Source organism: Saccostrea cucullata, unplaced genomic scaffold (assembly GCF_032062105.1).
Source record: "Saccostrea cucullata isolate Sc308-1 unplaced genomic scaffold, CSIRO_AGI_Scuc_v1 ctg1557, whole genome shotgun sequence".
Taxonomy (NCBI): domain Eukaryota; kingdom Metazoa; phylum Mollusca; class Bivalvia; order Ostreida; family Ostreidae; genus Saccostrea; species Saccostrea cuccullata.
The window spans coordinates 15,787-31,991 of NW_026939348.1; the positions used below are offsets into that span (position 1 = coordinate 15,787).

The window sequence follows — 16,205 nt, forward strand, 5'->3', positions numbered from 1 at the left end:
TCAAGGGGATAATTTGAGCCCCTCCCTATTCAAAATATTTATCAATGACTTTCCATCATATTTAGATTCATGTATTGATGAAGTATCGCTTCAGACACAAACTGTTAATTGTTTAATGTATGCAGATGGCATTGTTATTTTATCCTCATCAGCTAAAGGTATAAAAGCAACTCTCGCTAAACTTGAAAAGTATTGCCCTGATTGGTGTTTAAAGGTAAACATTCAAAAACAAAAGTCATTATCTTTAATAAGGCTGGTCGTAAAATTACACAAAAACTAATGTTTCAAAAAAAAATATGATAGAATGTGTGTCTAGCTACAAATATCTTGGAGTTAACCTAAGTGTATCTGGAAGCTTTCATGTAGCAAGATTAGAGCTTTATAAAAAAGCATTAAAAGCATTTATAAGTTAAGAAAGGATTTTATTGATTTGAACCCTGGGATTAAAACCAGTACACATGTATTTGAATCTACCATTAACCCAATTCTTTTGTATAATGCAGAGGTGTAGGGTGCAAGTAATATAAATCCTAAAAAAAATCCTAAACTGCCAAAATTTAACAGTTGAAGACTGCTTTAAAAATCTGCCCTGTGAAAGAATACACCTTAAATTCTGTAAATATATTCTCGGCGTTCATAAGAAAAGCACAGTTTGCAGTGCTGTCTGAATTGCGAATTTTCCCCCTGCATTATGATATTGTCAGGTTGTTGATTAAAAGTTGGTATAGATTTGAAAATTTGTCCATAGAATTTCCTTTACTTAAAGATGCATATGAATGTAGTAAAAAGCTTTTTGTGAATGGAAAGAACTCATGGTTTGCATTTATACAGTAATTAAGAAAATTACTGAATATTGGTGAAGTTATTTGTTTTCGAAATATAAATTTAAGTCATTTTGTCATAAAATTTTATTAGATTACTATGTGAAGAAATGGTATACAAGTCATAAAAGTTATACCGATGGCAAATTATCCTCAAATGTGAAACTCAAACAAAATTGGGGTTATGAGAATTATTTATCAGTTGTTAAAAATTTTCATCACAGAAAATCTCTATGTAAAGTAAGAATTTCCTGTCAAAGATTAGAAATTGAAGTGGAAAGATTTACCAATATTCCTCGAGAAGGTCGATTATATAATAGATTTAATTCTAACAACACAGATGAAGAAACTCATTTTTAATAACATGTAAAAAATTTGATCATCAAAGAAAAGAAATATTTCAGTTAATTAATCATAAATGTCCACTATTTTCAGCTTAAGATGATGAACAAAAACTTTATTGGTTACTCAGTACAGAAGATAAGGAAACTCTTAATTTTGTGGGCAAATTTATAAATGATAATATGTTATAGTAGCATTAATCTTTTACACATACATGCATATTTGATGTATTCCTTTTAGACAGGACTATTGTTGAAATGATTTATTTGTTAATTACTAATTGTAAAATTGTTTTGCTATTCATTGGCTTTTCTTTTCCTAATTATTGTAACAATCTCATACCTGTCTGTTATGGGCTCTAAATTAGAAATAAAATGTTCTGTTTTGTTCTGTTCTGTGTATCAAATAATATGTCGTTTTTTTAACTTTTAAATTTTTTTATTTTCGTGTGAAATGCTTTTACAATATATATAAATAGTGATAATTCACAGAAAATATTAATTTCAAATCTGTGTCCAATATGCATCTTTAAATACAAACATTCAAAAAGGATAATTTTACGTAGCGCTCCATTGCGTAGCGCCCCATTCCTTAAAAGTAATGGGCCTTGGCCCCCTCGGGACCCCAGCTTCATAACCTTTAAAGTATGGAGCGCTACTGGTATACATTATCCCTTACTTAAAGTATCATTCAAACATAAAACTTTAAATCTATTTAAAAACCTTTAGAAACATGAATAACGAAAAGCTTATTGATGTAATTTATGTTGTTTATAATGGAAATCCTTTTACACCTTCTATTCTCTTCATATGTCATTTAAGATATAATTCACGTTTATAAGAAGTGCAACTGACATTAAATGTTATTTAAAAAATCTGATGTATGTCTAGTTGAAATTAAATGTTGCATGAAACTTCGTTATACATCACTGTTCTCAGAAGTCAGATTCGTTGAACGAAGTCAATATGAAACATACTTATAGTTTGGGTCATTTCACAGTTCAATGACAAACTACAGAGATATTTTTCAGCTCATAGCATAGGCCTGCATTTCCCACTGTTGTATCCCGGTAAAGATCGAGAAGTCAGTTTAAATGCACATATTAAACCTTTGGAAGTTTGTTGTGAAATACAGATACACGGAATAACTATATACAGGTATGACATGCAAATATTTGGATTGTTAATATAAGTGATTTTTGTAGCTATCTGATGAGAGAGAGAGAGAGAGAGAGAGAGAGAGAGAGAGAGAGAGAGAGAGAGAGAGATTGCTGCCTGTGCAAATTGTGATAATGTTCCAACTTTTTGCACTAGACAAATTATTTTTTACGCTTTCTATTCAATTCTTTTTTATCTATTTAACTTAAAAATATTGATTTCTTCTACAGTTTGCATCGTCATGTTAAAGGTTCTAGTACATGCATATTTCTTTTATTTGACATTTTACTGCTTGATTACGCGATTTAAACGCCTATTTACCCTTGAAGCACTTATGGTTTTTTGCTCGCATTTTAAATCCTTAAACACAATTTGCTGAAATAGATACAATAGAATTTTTAAAGTTCTTTTTCGGAATCCTGTATTTTTTTCCTTTCTTTATACAGTCCCGCTTACGAAAAAGAAATTCTCGATTTATAAGCTCTAACTAGATATTGTCGTGATACAGTAATACCTGCACTTAGGTGTTGGCCTCCAAAACATATTTCTTCATAACATGTTTTCCCATTTAGAAATAAGTCCAAAAATAAGTAATATTTACACAGTAAATGTATTCGTCTAATTAAGCATTGTTTATTTCCAAAAACCATACAGTTCATAAGTTTAACGTATATACATAAATCAGATTACACAATATACGTATAACAATTTCAATATCATTTGATCATAAAGTAAAGCAGGATCATAGAATTCTTTTTTTCTTTCTTTTTAACAAACTATTCATTCTAAATCCACAAAGCAAACAAAACACCATGATATAAATTTTGTTATAGTAGGTAGAGGGTTTGTGTGATAATATTTCTTAAAATACTCTTTTCTAACATCGGAAAAAATAAACCAGAATATCACAACCTGTGATATTGCACAAAAAGAAGTCGGTTCACTTTACTCATAAGATGGCCCTGTAGATATACCAATTGATTGATTAACACTTGATTCTCTATTTGAAGCATTAAAATAAATTGGAGACTTGGTGCTTTCATATCCTTTTAAAATTTTTCTCCTCCTAGTCCAGGTCTTGGAGAACTGGCTTTATGAATTTGCAATTGCAATGTTCTTGAATTTTTAGGTAAACAGGTATAATTGAGTACTTTCAATGAAGAAAAATAATATGAGCGCACTCTCTGATCTAAAAAATAAAACATGTCCATTAATCCTCAGAAACAGTTCTATCATTAAGTAGTTGCATATTTTGGATCAGAGGTTGCGCTCTATATTAAATATCGAAAAATAGCTTTAAAAATTGGCCAATTTTGTAGACTTTTTCAGAATATGAGGAAATTGACGCATTTCGTGACGTCATAATGCATTGACTAGCCAGAAAATGACGTCATTTTTGATAGATACGCAGTCACCGAAGATGTAAGTGATATTTAATGCATTGTTAACTAAAACTATGCAGTTTCAGTTTTTCAGAAATTCACAGGGCCAAATGAGGCTAAAGTGAACCTTATCCTTTGCATAATCTTTCTGCTTTAGGAATATTAAAAAATCTTCCACGTTCTATCTCTAGATGGTGATGCATTAGGCTTTGATTATACATGGAACTGTAAATATTATCTAAATGAAAAACTGGTTTTTGTTTGAGGTAAAACAAAGATTGAATGACATGTTCATACAAGAAGCACAAAGTTATTTTGAAAGTTCTCCGAAGTGAATGTCAACTAATGTTTTGTACATATTATTGTGATATTGTTTGGTTAAATATAATTGTAAATTAAAACTATCACTCAAATATTTTTACAAGATGCACTTTGACACTATCATGATCAGGAAATAACGGAGAAATCCGTCGTCAATTCAGTGTACAAATAATGGTCTAACAATGAGTATAAAAAATGTCAGTCAGCATTTGACTTAATGATAAATTGTATTTGTTGACAAGGTCAGTCTAGATCATAGAAATTGATGACTTTAAACGAGACTGTTGATATTCTTTTTCATCAACTTGCTTTTCAAGAATTTACCTCGTTTTAGAAATTGTTCATACTTAGAGCATGATCTTGTGTATCGAATCAACTGAGATATACAAGGGTTGATTCAAAAGTTCGTGGAATTTCTTTCTGATGAAAGCAAACAACAAACATATTTTTAATATAGAGTCATAATGCAACAATATTGGAAAAATTCAAAACTTTCCAATTACCAATTAGGTCACAGGAGCTTTCAAAAATGGATTGCTGTGCAACCGGGGGGAGACTTCGATGTTACGTCAAGTTTGATATGTCATGTCACGTTATAGAGGCATCTCACTCTAATGTCCAATTCGAATACGTAATTCTACAATATGCTGCCATTTATTTCTCAAGAAAAGCCTGGGTATCTCCTCGCACCAACTTATCTTCATTTTTCACTCATATTTCAAAATAGTCCCATCTTTCCATATGATGTTCCAATTCCAACATTAGCAATGTCAAAAACAGTACGTCAGCCGACAACGTCCATTAACGCTTTTAATTTGTCTAGGGGGAAGAAACCTAAAACAGAGCCTCAAAAGGCGGCCATGCCTTTAATCAACGTTCATGGAAGTTCTATTTTTCTTAAATTTCTTATGCCACTGGAAAACGAAATACATTTCCCTCCAGTCTATTTCAATTATATACGCGTTTAAGTGATACCAGGATTTTCACAAAACGTAAGTCTTGACCGAAATTTGACGTTGTCTAATAACTTAAAGACGAACAATAAATCACCAACTAATAAACTAATATCCACTAAAATCAGCAAAACTCTTATACATAGGTTTATAAAAATCACATAATCGTAATAATGACATAATTTTCGTTTTATATACCACATAGGGTAGTTTTATTCTAATTTCAGGTATTAAGAATTAAAATGATAATATTTACATTTCCAATGTCTTTATCCGAGATAAAATTAAGATAGTTAATGTACTTTATTTCTTCATGAATGCACTGGTTCTCAATAGGCGCTGCTAAAAAAATCACGTGCAGGGCCGGCCAAATAGCTACTAGACAGAAGCGGGGCTTGTAAAGTGTAGCACGTGAATTATGGGAATTAAGACCATGTAAATATAAGGAATAATTGTCTTATTTTTCTATTTCATGACGATGATCAATCGATTGGTTGCGTGATAATTTTATGCATCAACGCCTTCGGCGTTTATTCAAATTATCACGCAAGCCATTCAACTGATCACATCATTAAATCGAAAAATAAGAGAGTTAAACCTTACCTAAACGTGTTAATGCCCCCTCCCCCTTTCTAAACAACCGTTTTCTATGGCAACTGCCATAGAGTTACTATCTTAAATATTAAAAATGTTTTTTTTATTTAAAAAATTCAACAAGTGTCCATATTCTCATTTGTAACTTTTAACCGATTTCACTTAAAAATAAATAGAATATGAAGAAATTCCACGAGCTTTTGGATCAACCCTCGTATATACTCCGTATGCAGGTGATGAATATATATTGCTTCATAAAGGAAGTTAAGAATAGAAAAGTTAAAGTCATCACGTTTATCATATAGATTGATTGTAGATTACCATTCACGTCTTTTTCAAGTAAAATATCCAAGTACGAAACAGAAGTGTCAGACTTTGTGGTTTCTTTTATCTCAAACTCACGAGAATATATCGTATCGACGTAGGAATGTAAGGTAGAGGTAATGCTTCAAAAACTTAGACGCAAAACCTGTATTTGTTTTTCATTGAATATTCTCCCAGTGTGCATCCACCGTGTTCACCTTTAAGTTCACAAATATTGATAATTTTTTTTTTCAATTTTAAAATAATGTGATCTGAAATATATTCAGCTTGTATTTCTTTTTCACACTATAGATCTTCAACATCATGTGCACGCTTGGATTCAGCACGAGGTGTAAAATACGTCATTGTTTTCGTTGTGAGGGTGACACAGAATTCTACTGTAATACGTGTAAATATGACCTGTGTCTACAGTGTAAAGAGAGACATAATACTGACTCCCATAAAGTACTGTTATATAGATCAAAACATCGTAAAAGAGGCTTTACAATACAGTGTAAGATACGTCAATGTTCTCAGTGTCAAGGGGACACAGAATACTACTGTAATACATGTAAACACGACCTGTGTCTAGAGTGTAAAGAGAGACATGTTACAAACTTCCTTACCAAACATCATAAAGTGCCATTATATAAAGCCTTGACTAAACAGTGTAAGATACATCAATGTTCCCAGTGTCAAGGGGACACAGAATACTACTGTTACACGTGTAAACATGATCTGTGTAAACAGTGTAAAAGTAGACATGTTACAAAGTCAGAAACTAAGTACCATAAAGTGGTGCTATATCGAACACATCATTACAAAAAAGGCTTGACTGTACAATGTAAAGAACGACAGTGTTCTCAGTGTCAGGGGGACACAGAATATTACTGTAACACGTGCAAACATAACTTGTGTGTACAGTGTAAAGAAAAACATGTTGTTGATCTAAATACCATATACCATGATGTTGTGATTTATCGTGAGACATATAACATTGCAAAACAAGAGACCTGTGTAAGACATGTAGATACGACCTACGAAATGTTTTGTTATTCGTGTGAACTTCCTGTGTGTGTCAAATGTACAGGACATAGGCAACACCTAACAAAAGACATAGTAAAAGCATATAAAACAAACCGGCAGCAACACAGAGGGACCATTCACAACATCAGAAGTGAAATTTTGAACAACGCTTATTCTCTTTTGGCAGGAATGGAAACACGCAGCAGAAGTGATATAACGTTCAGAACAAGTATTTCTAAATGTAAATCAGAAATGTCCACAAAAGCCAAGAGATTAAAAGACTACATTGACAATGTGCAATGCGACAACATAAAAAAGATTACTTGTTATCTGAAGTATAGACTACAAAAGCATAAAAGAAAGATGATCAAACATCTTGCAAGCATTGAAAGCTATGAACATATATTTGACCAGTCAGCGAATCTTCCGGTACATTTCCTACTATTCCAAAAGAATACTAATGCTCTAACGACAAAGATTACCCCAAATCTTACACAAAACGTCCTGTTCTCTCTGGCTGAGGAAACTTATATTGATGTTATCCAGATTCTGAATGAAATCCAAATCATAGAAACAGGAAGGAGACGAGTTAGAAGCGAAAATCTTATGAAAATGATGTCCACGTTCGTGTTACATAAATCTATTTCAGTTAGAGGTGTTTTTCAGGTAAAGCACATATCCTATGTGACATCAAATAGATTTTGGATCAGTGACATTAATAATCTCATCCTTATAGATTCTGCTGGCAGAAAGTTGCATCAGTTGACAAATAGAGGTAGATTTTTTGCAGGGGCACACGCGGTGAACATGTCTTGTGATCTTTGTTTTATAGATATAGATGGTACAATTAACAAATACTCAAGAGATAACAAAGTAATATCTACACTGATACAGAAAACGGAACCATGGACACCATTTTGTGTTTATTGCTCCCTGATCGATGGAGATCTTCTACTTGGGATGGAGAATACTGATACAAAAATAGGGAAGGTTACACGGTATAACAGCACAGGACAACACGTACAGACAATACAACTGGATGACAGAGGTGAAAAACTGTATAGTAGACCAATGTACATCACAGAGAACCGCAATGGAGATATTATTGTGTCTGACTATTTCTGTCATGCTGTAGTTGTGACGGATCGTGGAGGGCGACACCGGTTCTCCTACAGAGGACATCCTCCAAGATTCTTACTACAACCACGTGGAATATGTACTGACGCGCTGTTACACATCCTGGTATGTGATTTTAACACCCAGACAGTACAGATGATTGACAAGGAAGGTCGATTTATCTCACTGATAAATATACCACAAGAAGTAGAATGTAAACATTGGAGCTTATTTTATGATGAAAAACGTCACCTTCTCTGGGTAGGATCCTTTGATAATAACACAATGTGTGCTTACAGGTATAAGGGAAGGCAGGACAACTGTCTGACGGATCGTTCATAGTTTACAAGTGTTAGAGGCGTAGATGACATTTTCTGTGTCACGCCAAACTGAAACTAAAATATAAAAAATAATCATACTACTGATGTACAAAAGGATAGAGATGGGAAAAACATAATGAACTCTATTTGTGAACTTGTTTATCTAGACGATGATTATAACATAGATAAACGTAAAATAACAAACCAAAATGAAAGCTGATAAAGAAAAAAGAATAGAACCATCGAAGCAACTCTGTGACTGCTCCCCTGACTTGTGCAGATTTTGGCAAAGTTACCAAGTATAGCAACACATACAAAGACAATACAACCCAACAATATAGGTCAGATAATCTACAATTTACCTAGATTCATAACTGAAAACTACAATTGTGATGTTATTTTTCTGACTATAGGCTAGGTCTAGTGGTGAAAAACTTTGTAGGATGACATCGCTTCTCCTACACAAGACCTCCAAAATGAACCACGTGATATCTGTCACTCATCCTGGTGTGTGACTGGAACACCGAAATAATACAGAAGATTGACATGATGGTCAGTTCTGATACTGACGCATGTGGTAATGTGGGAGCCTGAGTAATAATGATAACGTCATCTCATTTGGGCTGGATCATACATTTTTTCGAGATTGTGCAAATGCAAACATATAGAGAGACAGTTTTATTCGACAAATCATTGTATATGCAAATAGTTATTTAGATAATCCATGTTTTTCAATACCACGATACAATGAGGCGCTCTAATTTAGGAGGTAAGACTTCCTGTTTTAAAAATAGACCACAAATTAAACAATGCAAAATGTAGTATACATAATATTTTAAAAATTGGTTTACCTGGAAACAATCATTCTTAATCTTCTTCCGTTAATGTTATCAATCCTTAATAGAACCACCCTAGCTAAAATAAATTACAGTACAAAAGGATTAACCAAGAGAAAGTTTCAAAAATACATTTAATTAAGCAGTAATTGATTTAACATATATTGCAATGAAGTCTATGACGAAATTCAATTTTCTAAAAATTAAAATTCAAATACTAAGAATATCAATTAAAACTGTTTTGGAAAGAAATTTTGATATAAAAATAGAATGCCAATTTAAGATATTTTTCATGAAGGTTTATAATTAAAACAGAGATAGATAACTCTAACTAAAATTCAAAGTAAAAAACATTCCATTCTGACATGCTAATTGTAATATATTGGAGTTATGTTTAAATATACTGAACACTTAACCCTTACATTCTGTTATGCATTAATTGCCATTGAATCTGTTGCTATTGGAGATGGAATACCAAAATTCATCTTTTCACAGGCAACGTGTTTATTGTATGGCGTTTATTGTACGACAGTACTTGATTTAAGTGGCAGGGGATAGTTTCGCACTAAAGACCCGGTCCAATGTCTTTAAAAAACTCAGATATTCCCTGTTTGATTTGATATTTTCTGCAGAAAAAATGATAAGAATAATTATTGCACACATTTGCAGTTTAGTAGAGAGCCTGTTGAAAAAAAAATAATGTGCAGCATGTACACGTGTAGATATCACTATGACGCTTAGCATATACATATTTATACATGCAAAACTAAGGCACGTGGTCAGTTGCTGAGGATATTAATCTAAAAACAGATGGCCTTAGAAAAAGATGTGTATCTTAGAGGAAAGGTGGTTGGCTCCACATCAATTAGATTGATTTACAGATTTTTGGGTGTTTTATTTTGCTTGCTCTGCGCAGCTGCTTTTTTTTAAAAATAAAAATGAAACTCGTCAATTTACTTACCTGTTCATCGATCATTTGCAAAATTATTTGGTTGAAACACATTCTGATTGTAGACACAAGTAGTTGAAGTTGTCATCAAAGAGATGTTTGAGTTTCTGATCGACAATATCTATGTGGTTTTTGGAGACCAGGTATTCCAACAATCTTTTGGAATTCCCATGGGTACCAATTGTGCTTCGTTATTAGAGGACCTTATTTTATATTCATATGAAGCAGAATTTGTGCAAAATAGTATGCTTGAAAAGAAGAAAACACTTGCTGTGGCCCTCAACTCGACATTTAGATATATCAACGACGTATTGTCAATTGACAATGATAATTTCCATTTCTTATGTCGATATGATATATCCTGGTGAGCTTGAGATAAAAGATACCACAAAGTCTGATACATTTGTTTCATACTTGGATATTTTACATGAAAGAGACGTTAATGGTAATCTAACAACCAATCTATAATATGATAAACGTAATGACTTTATCTTTTCTTAAGCTTTCGTCAACTTCCCTTAATTTTGCAGCAGTATTCCTTCATCACCTGCATACGGAGTGTATATATTTCAGTTGATTCGATACGCAAGAGCTTTCTCTACGTTTGAACAATTTCTAAAACGAGGTAAATTTTTGACAAGCAAGTTGATGAAACAAGAATATAGCAGTCTCGATTAAGGATGTACAACACACCTATAGCCCCCAAAATTCCTGCCGTTTAATTTTCGTTATTTTTGTATATTTAGTACATTACTATATGTACTGCATGTATGCACATTTTGGACAAAATCGTTCGAGTGGTTTTTGGACAGGAAATTCCAAAAGTTACCCCATTTTAGTTGTTTACAAGGAGGGGAAATTTTTAATCAATGAACTACTTAAACCTTGATTTTCAAAAAAGTCAGGTTAGATATAACTGTCAAATTTCATTGACTTATTCTTTTAACCATTTACAAAAAATATATGTCCTCTTTTTGATATACATATAATCATAACAATTTTCGAAGACCTTAAACTGAAAAACTTTTAATTATCCAAGCCTAGAAAATTGTGTATTTTTCGAATTCAAAATTTTTTTGTGAAAAAACCTGTCGTTTAATTTTGGTAAAAAAATTTCTTTAGGTAGCTGGTAGTAAAAATAATCTTCATAATTTTTTTGTATAATTTTTGTACGACTTGTTTTGATTTTAATCGCGGAAAATTACCCCCTCTCCCTTTTTTAATAAAACACGTTCCCGCACACCTTTCAGACGGGGGTCGATCACTTTGTTATGAATCTACAAATACACATTTAAAAAAATCAAATTAGAATACTGTTTTTTCTTCACAAATATATTACCTTGCATATTTTAAAGCTCTCATAAAGCGTATTTAAATGTAGATTCTTAGGCAATTTTTGAATGACCCTACCACACCTACCCCTTCCTTTTTTGCGTCGCTGACCATTAGCGTTTGATGAAACGTCGTTCACAGTGCATATAGGCCCTATATGTATGCGTTATGCATTCCATATCACATGAAACCTGGATACGATATATATTGAATATGTTGATTTTTAATTTTGTTTCTTTTATTCTATATATCAAAAAAAGTGTATGTTCAACTCTCCTGTGATATAAATGGAATAATTATAGTTTCTTTCATGTCATTATTTCAAACGAGACAGTATGTGGCCGTGGGGATACGTCGACATTTGTATACATGTACACCCCCATATTGTTTCTTTCAATGTCGTTGCTTCTAAAGTTAAAATGAGAATTCCGTATTCGTCCACTCCACATTAACTTCAAATTATCAAACATCAACATCTTCATCTATTTTAACTTCAAATTATCAAACATCAATTTTTCCATCTAATTTAATTTATATTCATGCGCACATTGATATTTTTTTTTAAAAATCTTAAAGGCTACGTTTTGTTTTGAATCGAGGAAATGCGAACCGACATTGTTGACAGTGACAGAAAGTCAAACGATTTGCTGCAATAGGATATTCATAAAATTCAGATAATTTCAGTACTAGTATTCAATTCTTTTCAATTCTATACCTACATTGTGTCTATGAAGTTTATAGTATTCAATTGAATTATCGGATTTATAACAGGTCTTTCTGTATTTGATTCTTTGTATGCGGAAAACCGTGAATAAAGGGAGGAAACAAACATCTCCTACATTATTAGAGTTGTTCCTCTTTGATCAGTAAGGGTTACATTGTTAAAAGTTTTTTGTTTGTTTATTGTTGTTTTATTTAATTAAAGAAGAAAAACAATATTTATATCGTAAATGCACAAATTATAATAAAGACCATTAATCGGAATTTTATATAAAGCCAATTGTACATAATGAGAATTTCGGTAATGTAAAATAAAATTTTTAGAATGTTAAAAATGCTGCGCTTTAAGAATACAATTTATTGTACATGAAATGAAATAGACAATAAGGGATGGTATTTGGCATTTTAGGTCTAGCTTTTTACGGAGTTTATCGGGTTAATTAAAAAAAAATATTTATGGATTAAGTATGGTACTCATAATCACAGCCAAGCCCCATATCCCATTTGCCTTTTATGATTGATATACATTGGGATCGTTTTGACGCTTTATTATTGACGCTAAATTTGACGTCATGTCAAACGTTCAATTGAAATCGTAAGAGTTATCTCCCCCAGTGTGTTGTACGTCTTTAAAGTCATCATCTATGGTCGATACAATGACCTTGTCAGCAAATACAATTTGTCATTAAGAAAAACGCTGACGGACTTTTTCATACCAATTGTTAGTCCATTATTTATATTGTAAATTGGAATTGACGACAGATTTTTCCGTTATTTCCTGGTGATAACAAGGAGCACACGGCGGGTGTGACCGGTCGGCCGGGGCGCTCGCCCCTCCATGGCACCTGATCCCACCTCTGATGTATCGGATGTCCGTGTTTCTTCTTCATTGTAAATGTTCGATAAAAAAGGAACGAATAAATTACAAGAAAATATATAAATTACTACATACTCATACAACTGACGAAAAAAAAGTTTTCTTCTTAGAATAAATCCTTGATCCAGTTTACATGTAATCTTCTGATCTATCTGATTTGTCGGCGAGTGTAAAAGTTACCCCTTACCTGTATGTATGGTACAGACAGACGCACGGTTAACAGGAGGTTGACATCGGATTTAAACAAAAATGAATCCCACCATAAGGCACGTCCCAGAGACGATTGCTAAAATTTCAAGCATCTGTAATGAGTAGTTTCTGAGAAAAATGCGACCAATAACTTTGTTACGGACAGACACCAAGCTAGACAGACGGAAAAACACAGAAAAACACACAAGGATAAAACAGTGTATATATATATACCCCCTCTCCTTCGCAGCGGGGGCATGGTAAGCACCAAAAGGTACGGAAGCGTATTTTTGTCACTTAGACACTTCACTTCTTTTTAATTTCTACACTTTAATTTTACACTTTAATCTGTAAATTTTACACTTCAATCTGTAAAATTTACATTTCAATCTGTACAATTTACACTTTAAACCGTAAATTTTACACTTTAATCCGTAAATTTTACACTTTATTTTGAACATCCTAAACTGTAATCGGTTATGATCGAACGGTCGATTTGTGATGTTTACCTTGACACCTGAAAAAAGTATAAAATTGAGATGTTAACAATTGTTTGCATATTTTTATTTTACATGTACATGTACTCGTAAATGTTTATTTATAGTATAAGATAAACAATGATGGACTATTTCCTCATGGAAAATGGTAAATTTCCCGAGCATATTTATATCTCCAAGTTTTTTTTATTTGCAATTCAGATAGATATTACAAGTTTATGGTTCTACGGTCATGATGAAATGATATATTAAAATTACGGTCATTTTTTAGAGAGAAATCAGAGAAATTTCTTTGAATCAAAGGATATAAATTTCATTGCCGTTCCAAAATTAATATAGACATACTTTAGTTATCTATATATGTACATGTATATACTTTTGGTTATTTAAAAAAAATTCAATTAATTCAACTGTTGCTGTAAATTTTACAGATTCAATAATTGAATCACGAATTTGCGTATGATGATACCAATATCACATTCATCGAGAATATGTACATGTATGTTTGATATGGTCTTCATTTACATTCTAAGAAAAAATTTGCTTGTATCAGTAATACTAATTTGCTTATCATTTGCATTAATTGTAAAATAAAAAGTCAGTAATAAAATACTTTAAAATGCATTACTGAGGATGTGTGAAATTGCTAAAATGACTATGTGAATAAACAAATAGTGTAAAATTTACAGATTAAAGTGTAAAATTTACAGATTAAAGTGCAAAATTTACAGGTATAATATCACGACTTATTTGTTGAAATAGCATTTCACACAAAGATTATTTAAAATTTTTATTTCATCTAAGAATTATTGAAACTTTAAATTTCAAGATGGGTTTGATTTTTACACATTCTTGCACTTTCACACAATTTAATTTTATTCATAATATTTAGGAAAAGTGGCATTCTTGTTTGTATTAATGACAAATATTAAAACTATAATCGAGAAAATTCAGAGTAGATATGTTCTAAAGCAAAAGATACACACAGTATATTGTCAACAACTTGTAGAATTATAAGTATGCAAAACTGATGACGTACATCGAATTAAATTAGGGGATTTCTGTAGCTACACGTACACGGTCATCGGCTTAACCTCTCTATTACTAACGAAATGTGAATTTTACGTTAAAATTGGCTCAATTTCCCCACAAATTTCCAGGATATAAGAGAGAGGTTAAGCACTTGATCGTGTACGTGTACTTGTACTGTTAAACCTAGAAGTGACTTTACAAGTACGCATAACTATCATCGTGTTCTGTTCATCAAACTGTACTTGTATAGGTCCGTGTAAAACATCATTCTTTAATTTTTTAATAAAATTTTTTCCATTAAATAATATCCACAGGCATTAGTGACATGAATAAAAATGTAAATCCTCGCCATTTTAGTTTTACTTTTAAGGTAATATGTTTAACGTTAATTGCTTGTGGAGATTGTATTTCTTTATTTTATCCCCTTTTTACTAGCACTTGTAAAGACGCGTAATTTCTTTTTAAAAAAAGGAAAAAAGGGTGGTGTCCGATCTTTCCAGCCCGCAGTGTAACAATGTAAATGTGATGGAACTTTTTAACCATACTCAGAGACGTTAGCTTAGTCATGGGCATCGTTCATCAATAAACCTGCAATACACGACGACTCTTTTGATTCATTACTACCTTTATGTAAATCAGCAGTTAGGTCTACATCATATGCGAACAAAACTTTACTCTGTCCCTTTGAAACATTTAAATAGTCTTCTTGAAAAGGCCAAGGAACATCTAATTTTAGATTCCTCGTCACCTGAATATAGGCTCGGATCGGTGATTATGGATACTGCATATCATAGGCTTTTTAAACCCTCGCGTTTTACGGAAGAAATTACAGCTAAAACAATCCGCCTTTTCTTTACACTTCAATATGCCAATAAAGGAATTGACACGGTTAATATAAGTAATATTCTTAATCACAAAAGGGTCCAGTCTTGTATTCCATGATATTGCAAGTTAAAGACTACACCTTGTATTTCCTACAAATACACATCGATTATTGCTTCCAAACTTTCAATTACAAAAACACTTTACATGGTCTGGATACCGACTATCTGAAAAAAAAATCCCCTTTGTTTTCATGTTTTTCTTCGCCCTATGACTACATTCCTGCAGGACACGTTATTACAGGTGACGTAAATATAGTTCGTAATGAGGACCTTATATCATTTTTTTTGAAAGGTCCTAAATATAGGGAACCCCGATCTTTCAACTGGCGTCGGAATTTCATAAATATTATTGAATATGTTGAAAATTACGCCAGAAGATGGGCCAGATATGAAAAAGAAGACGTTGACACCTTGTCAGAATGGATTAAATGTATCAGAGCTATATTAAAGTCACGTATTAAAAGATTGAGGGGCAAAATGAAAACCATCTATCCCTCTGTGTTCAATAAACCAGAAGTGAAAAAAGAATTAGATAGATTACACGATCTGGTTCC

The 16,205-nt window shown here is 32.3% G+C and overlaps 1 protein-coding gene across 1 annotated transcript; it reads left to right on the plus strand.

Moving 5' to 3' along the window:
- Window positions 1-6,197: 6,197 nt before the first annotated feature.
- On the plus strand, window positions 6,198-8,357 carry LOC134252926 (uncharacterized). Its single transcript, XM_062735463.1, has 2 exons — window positions 6,198-6,630; window positions 6,805-8,357. Exons 1-2 carry the CDS (start codon window positions 6,198-6,200, stop codon window positions 8,355-8,357), a joined length of 1,986 nt encoding a protein of 661 aa, XP_062591447.1.
- The last annotated feature ends 7,848 nt before the right edge of the window (window positions 8,358-16,205 follow it).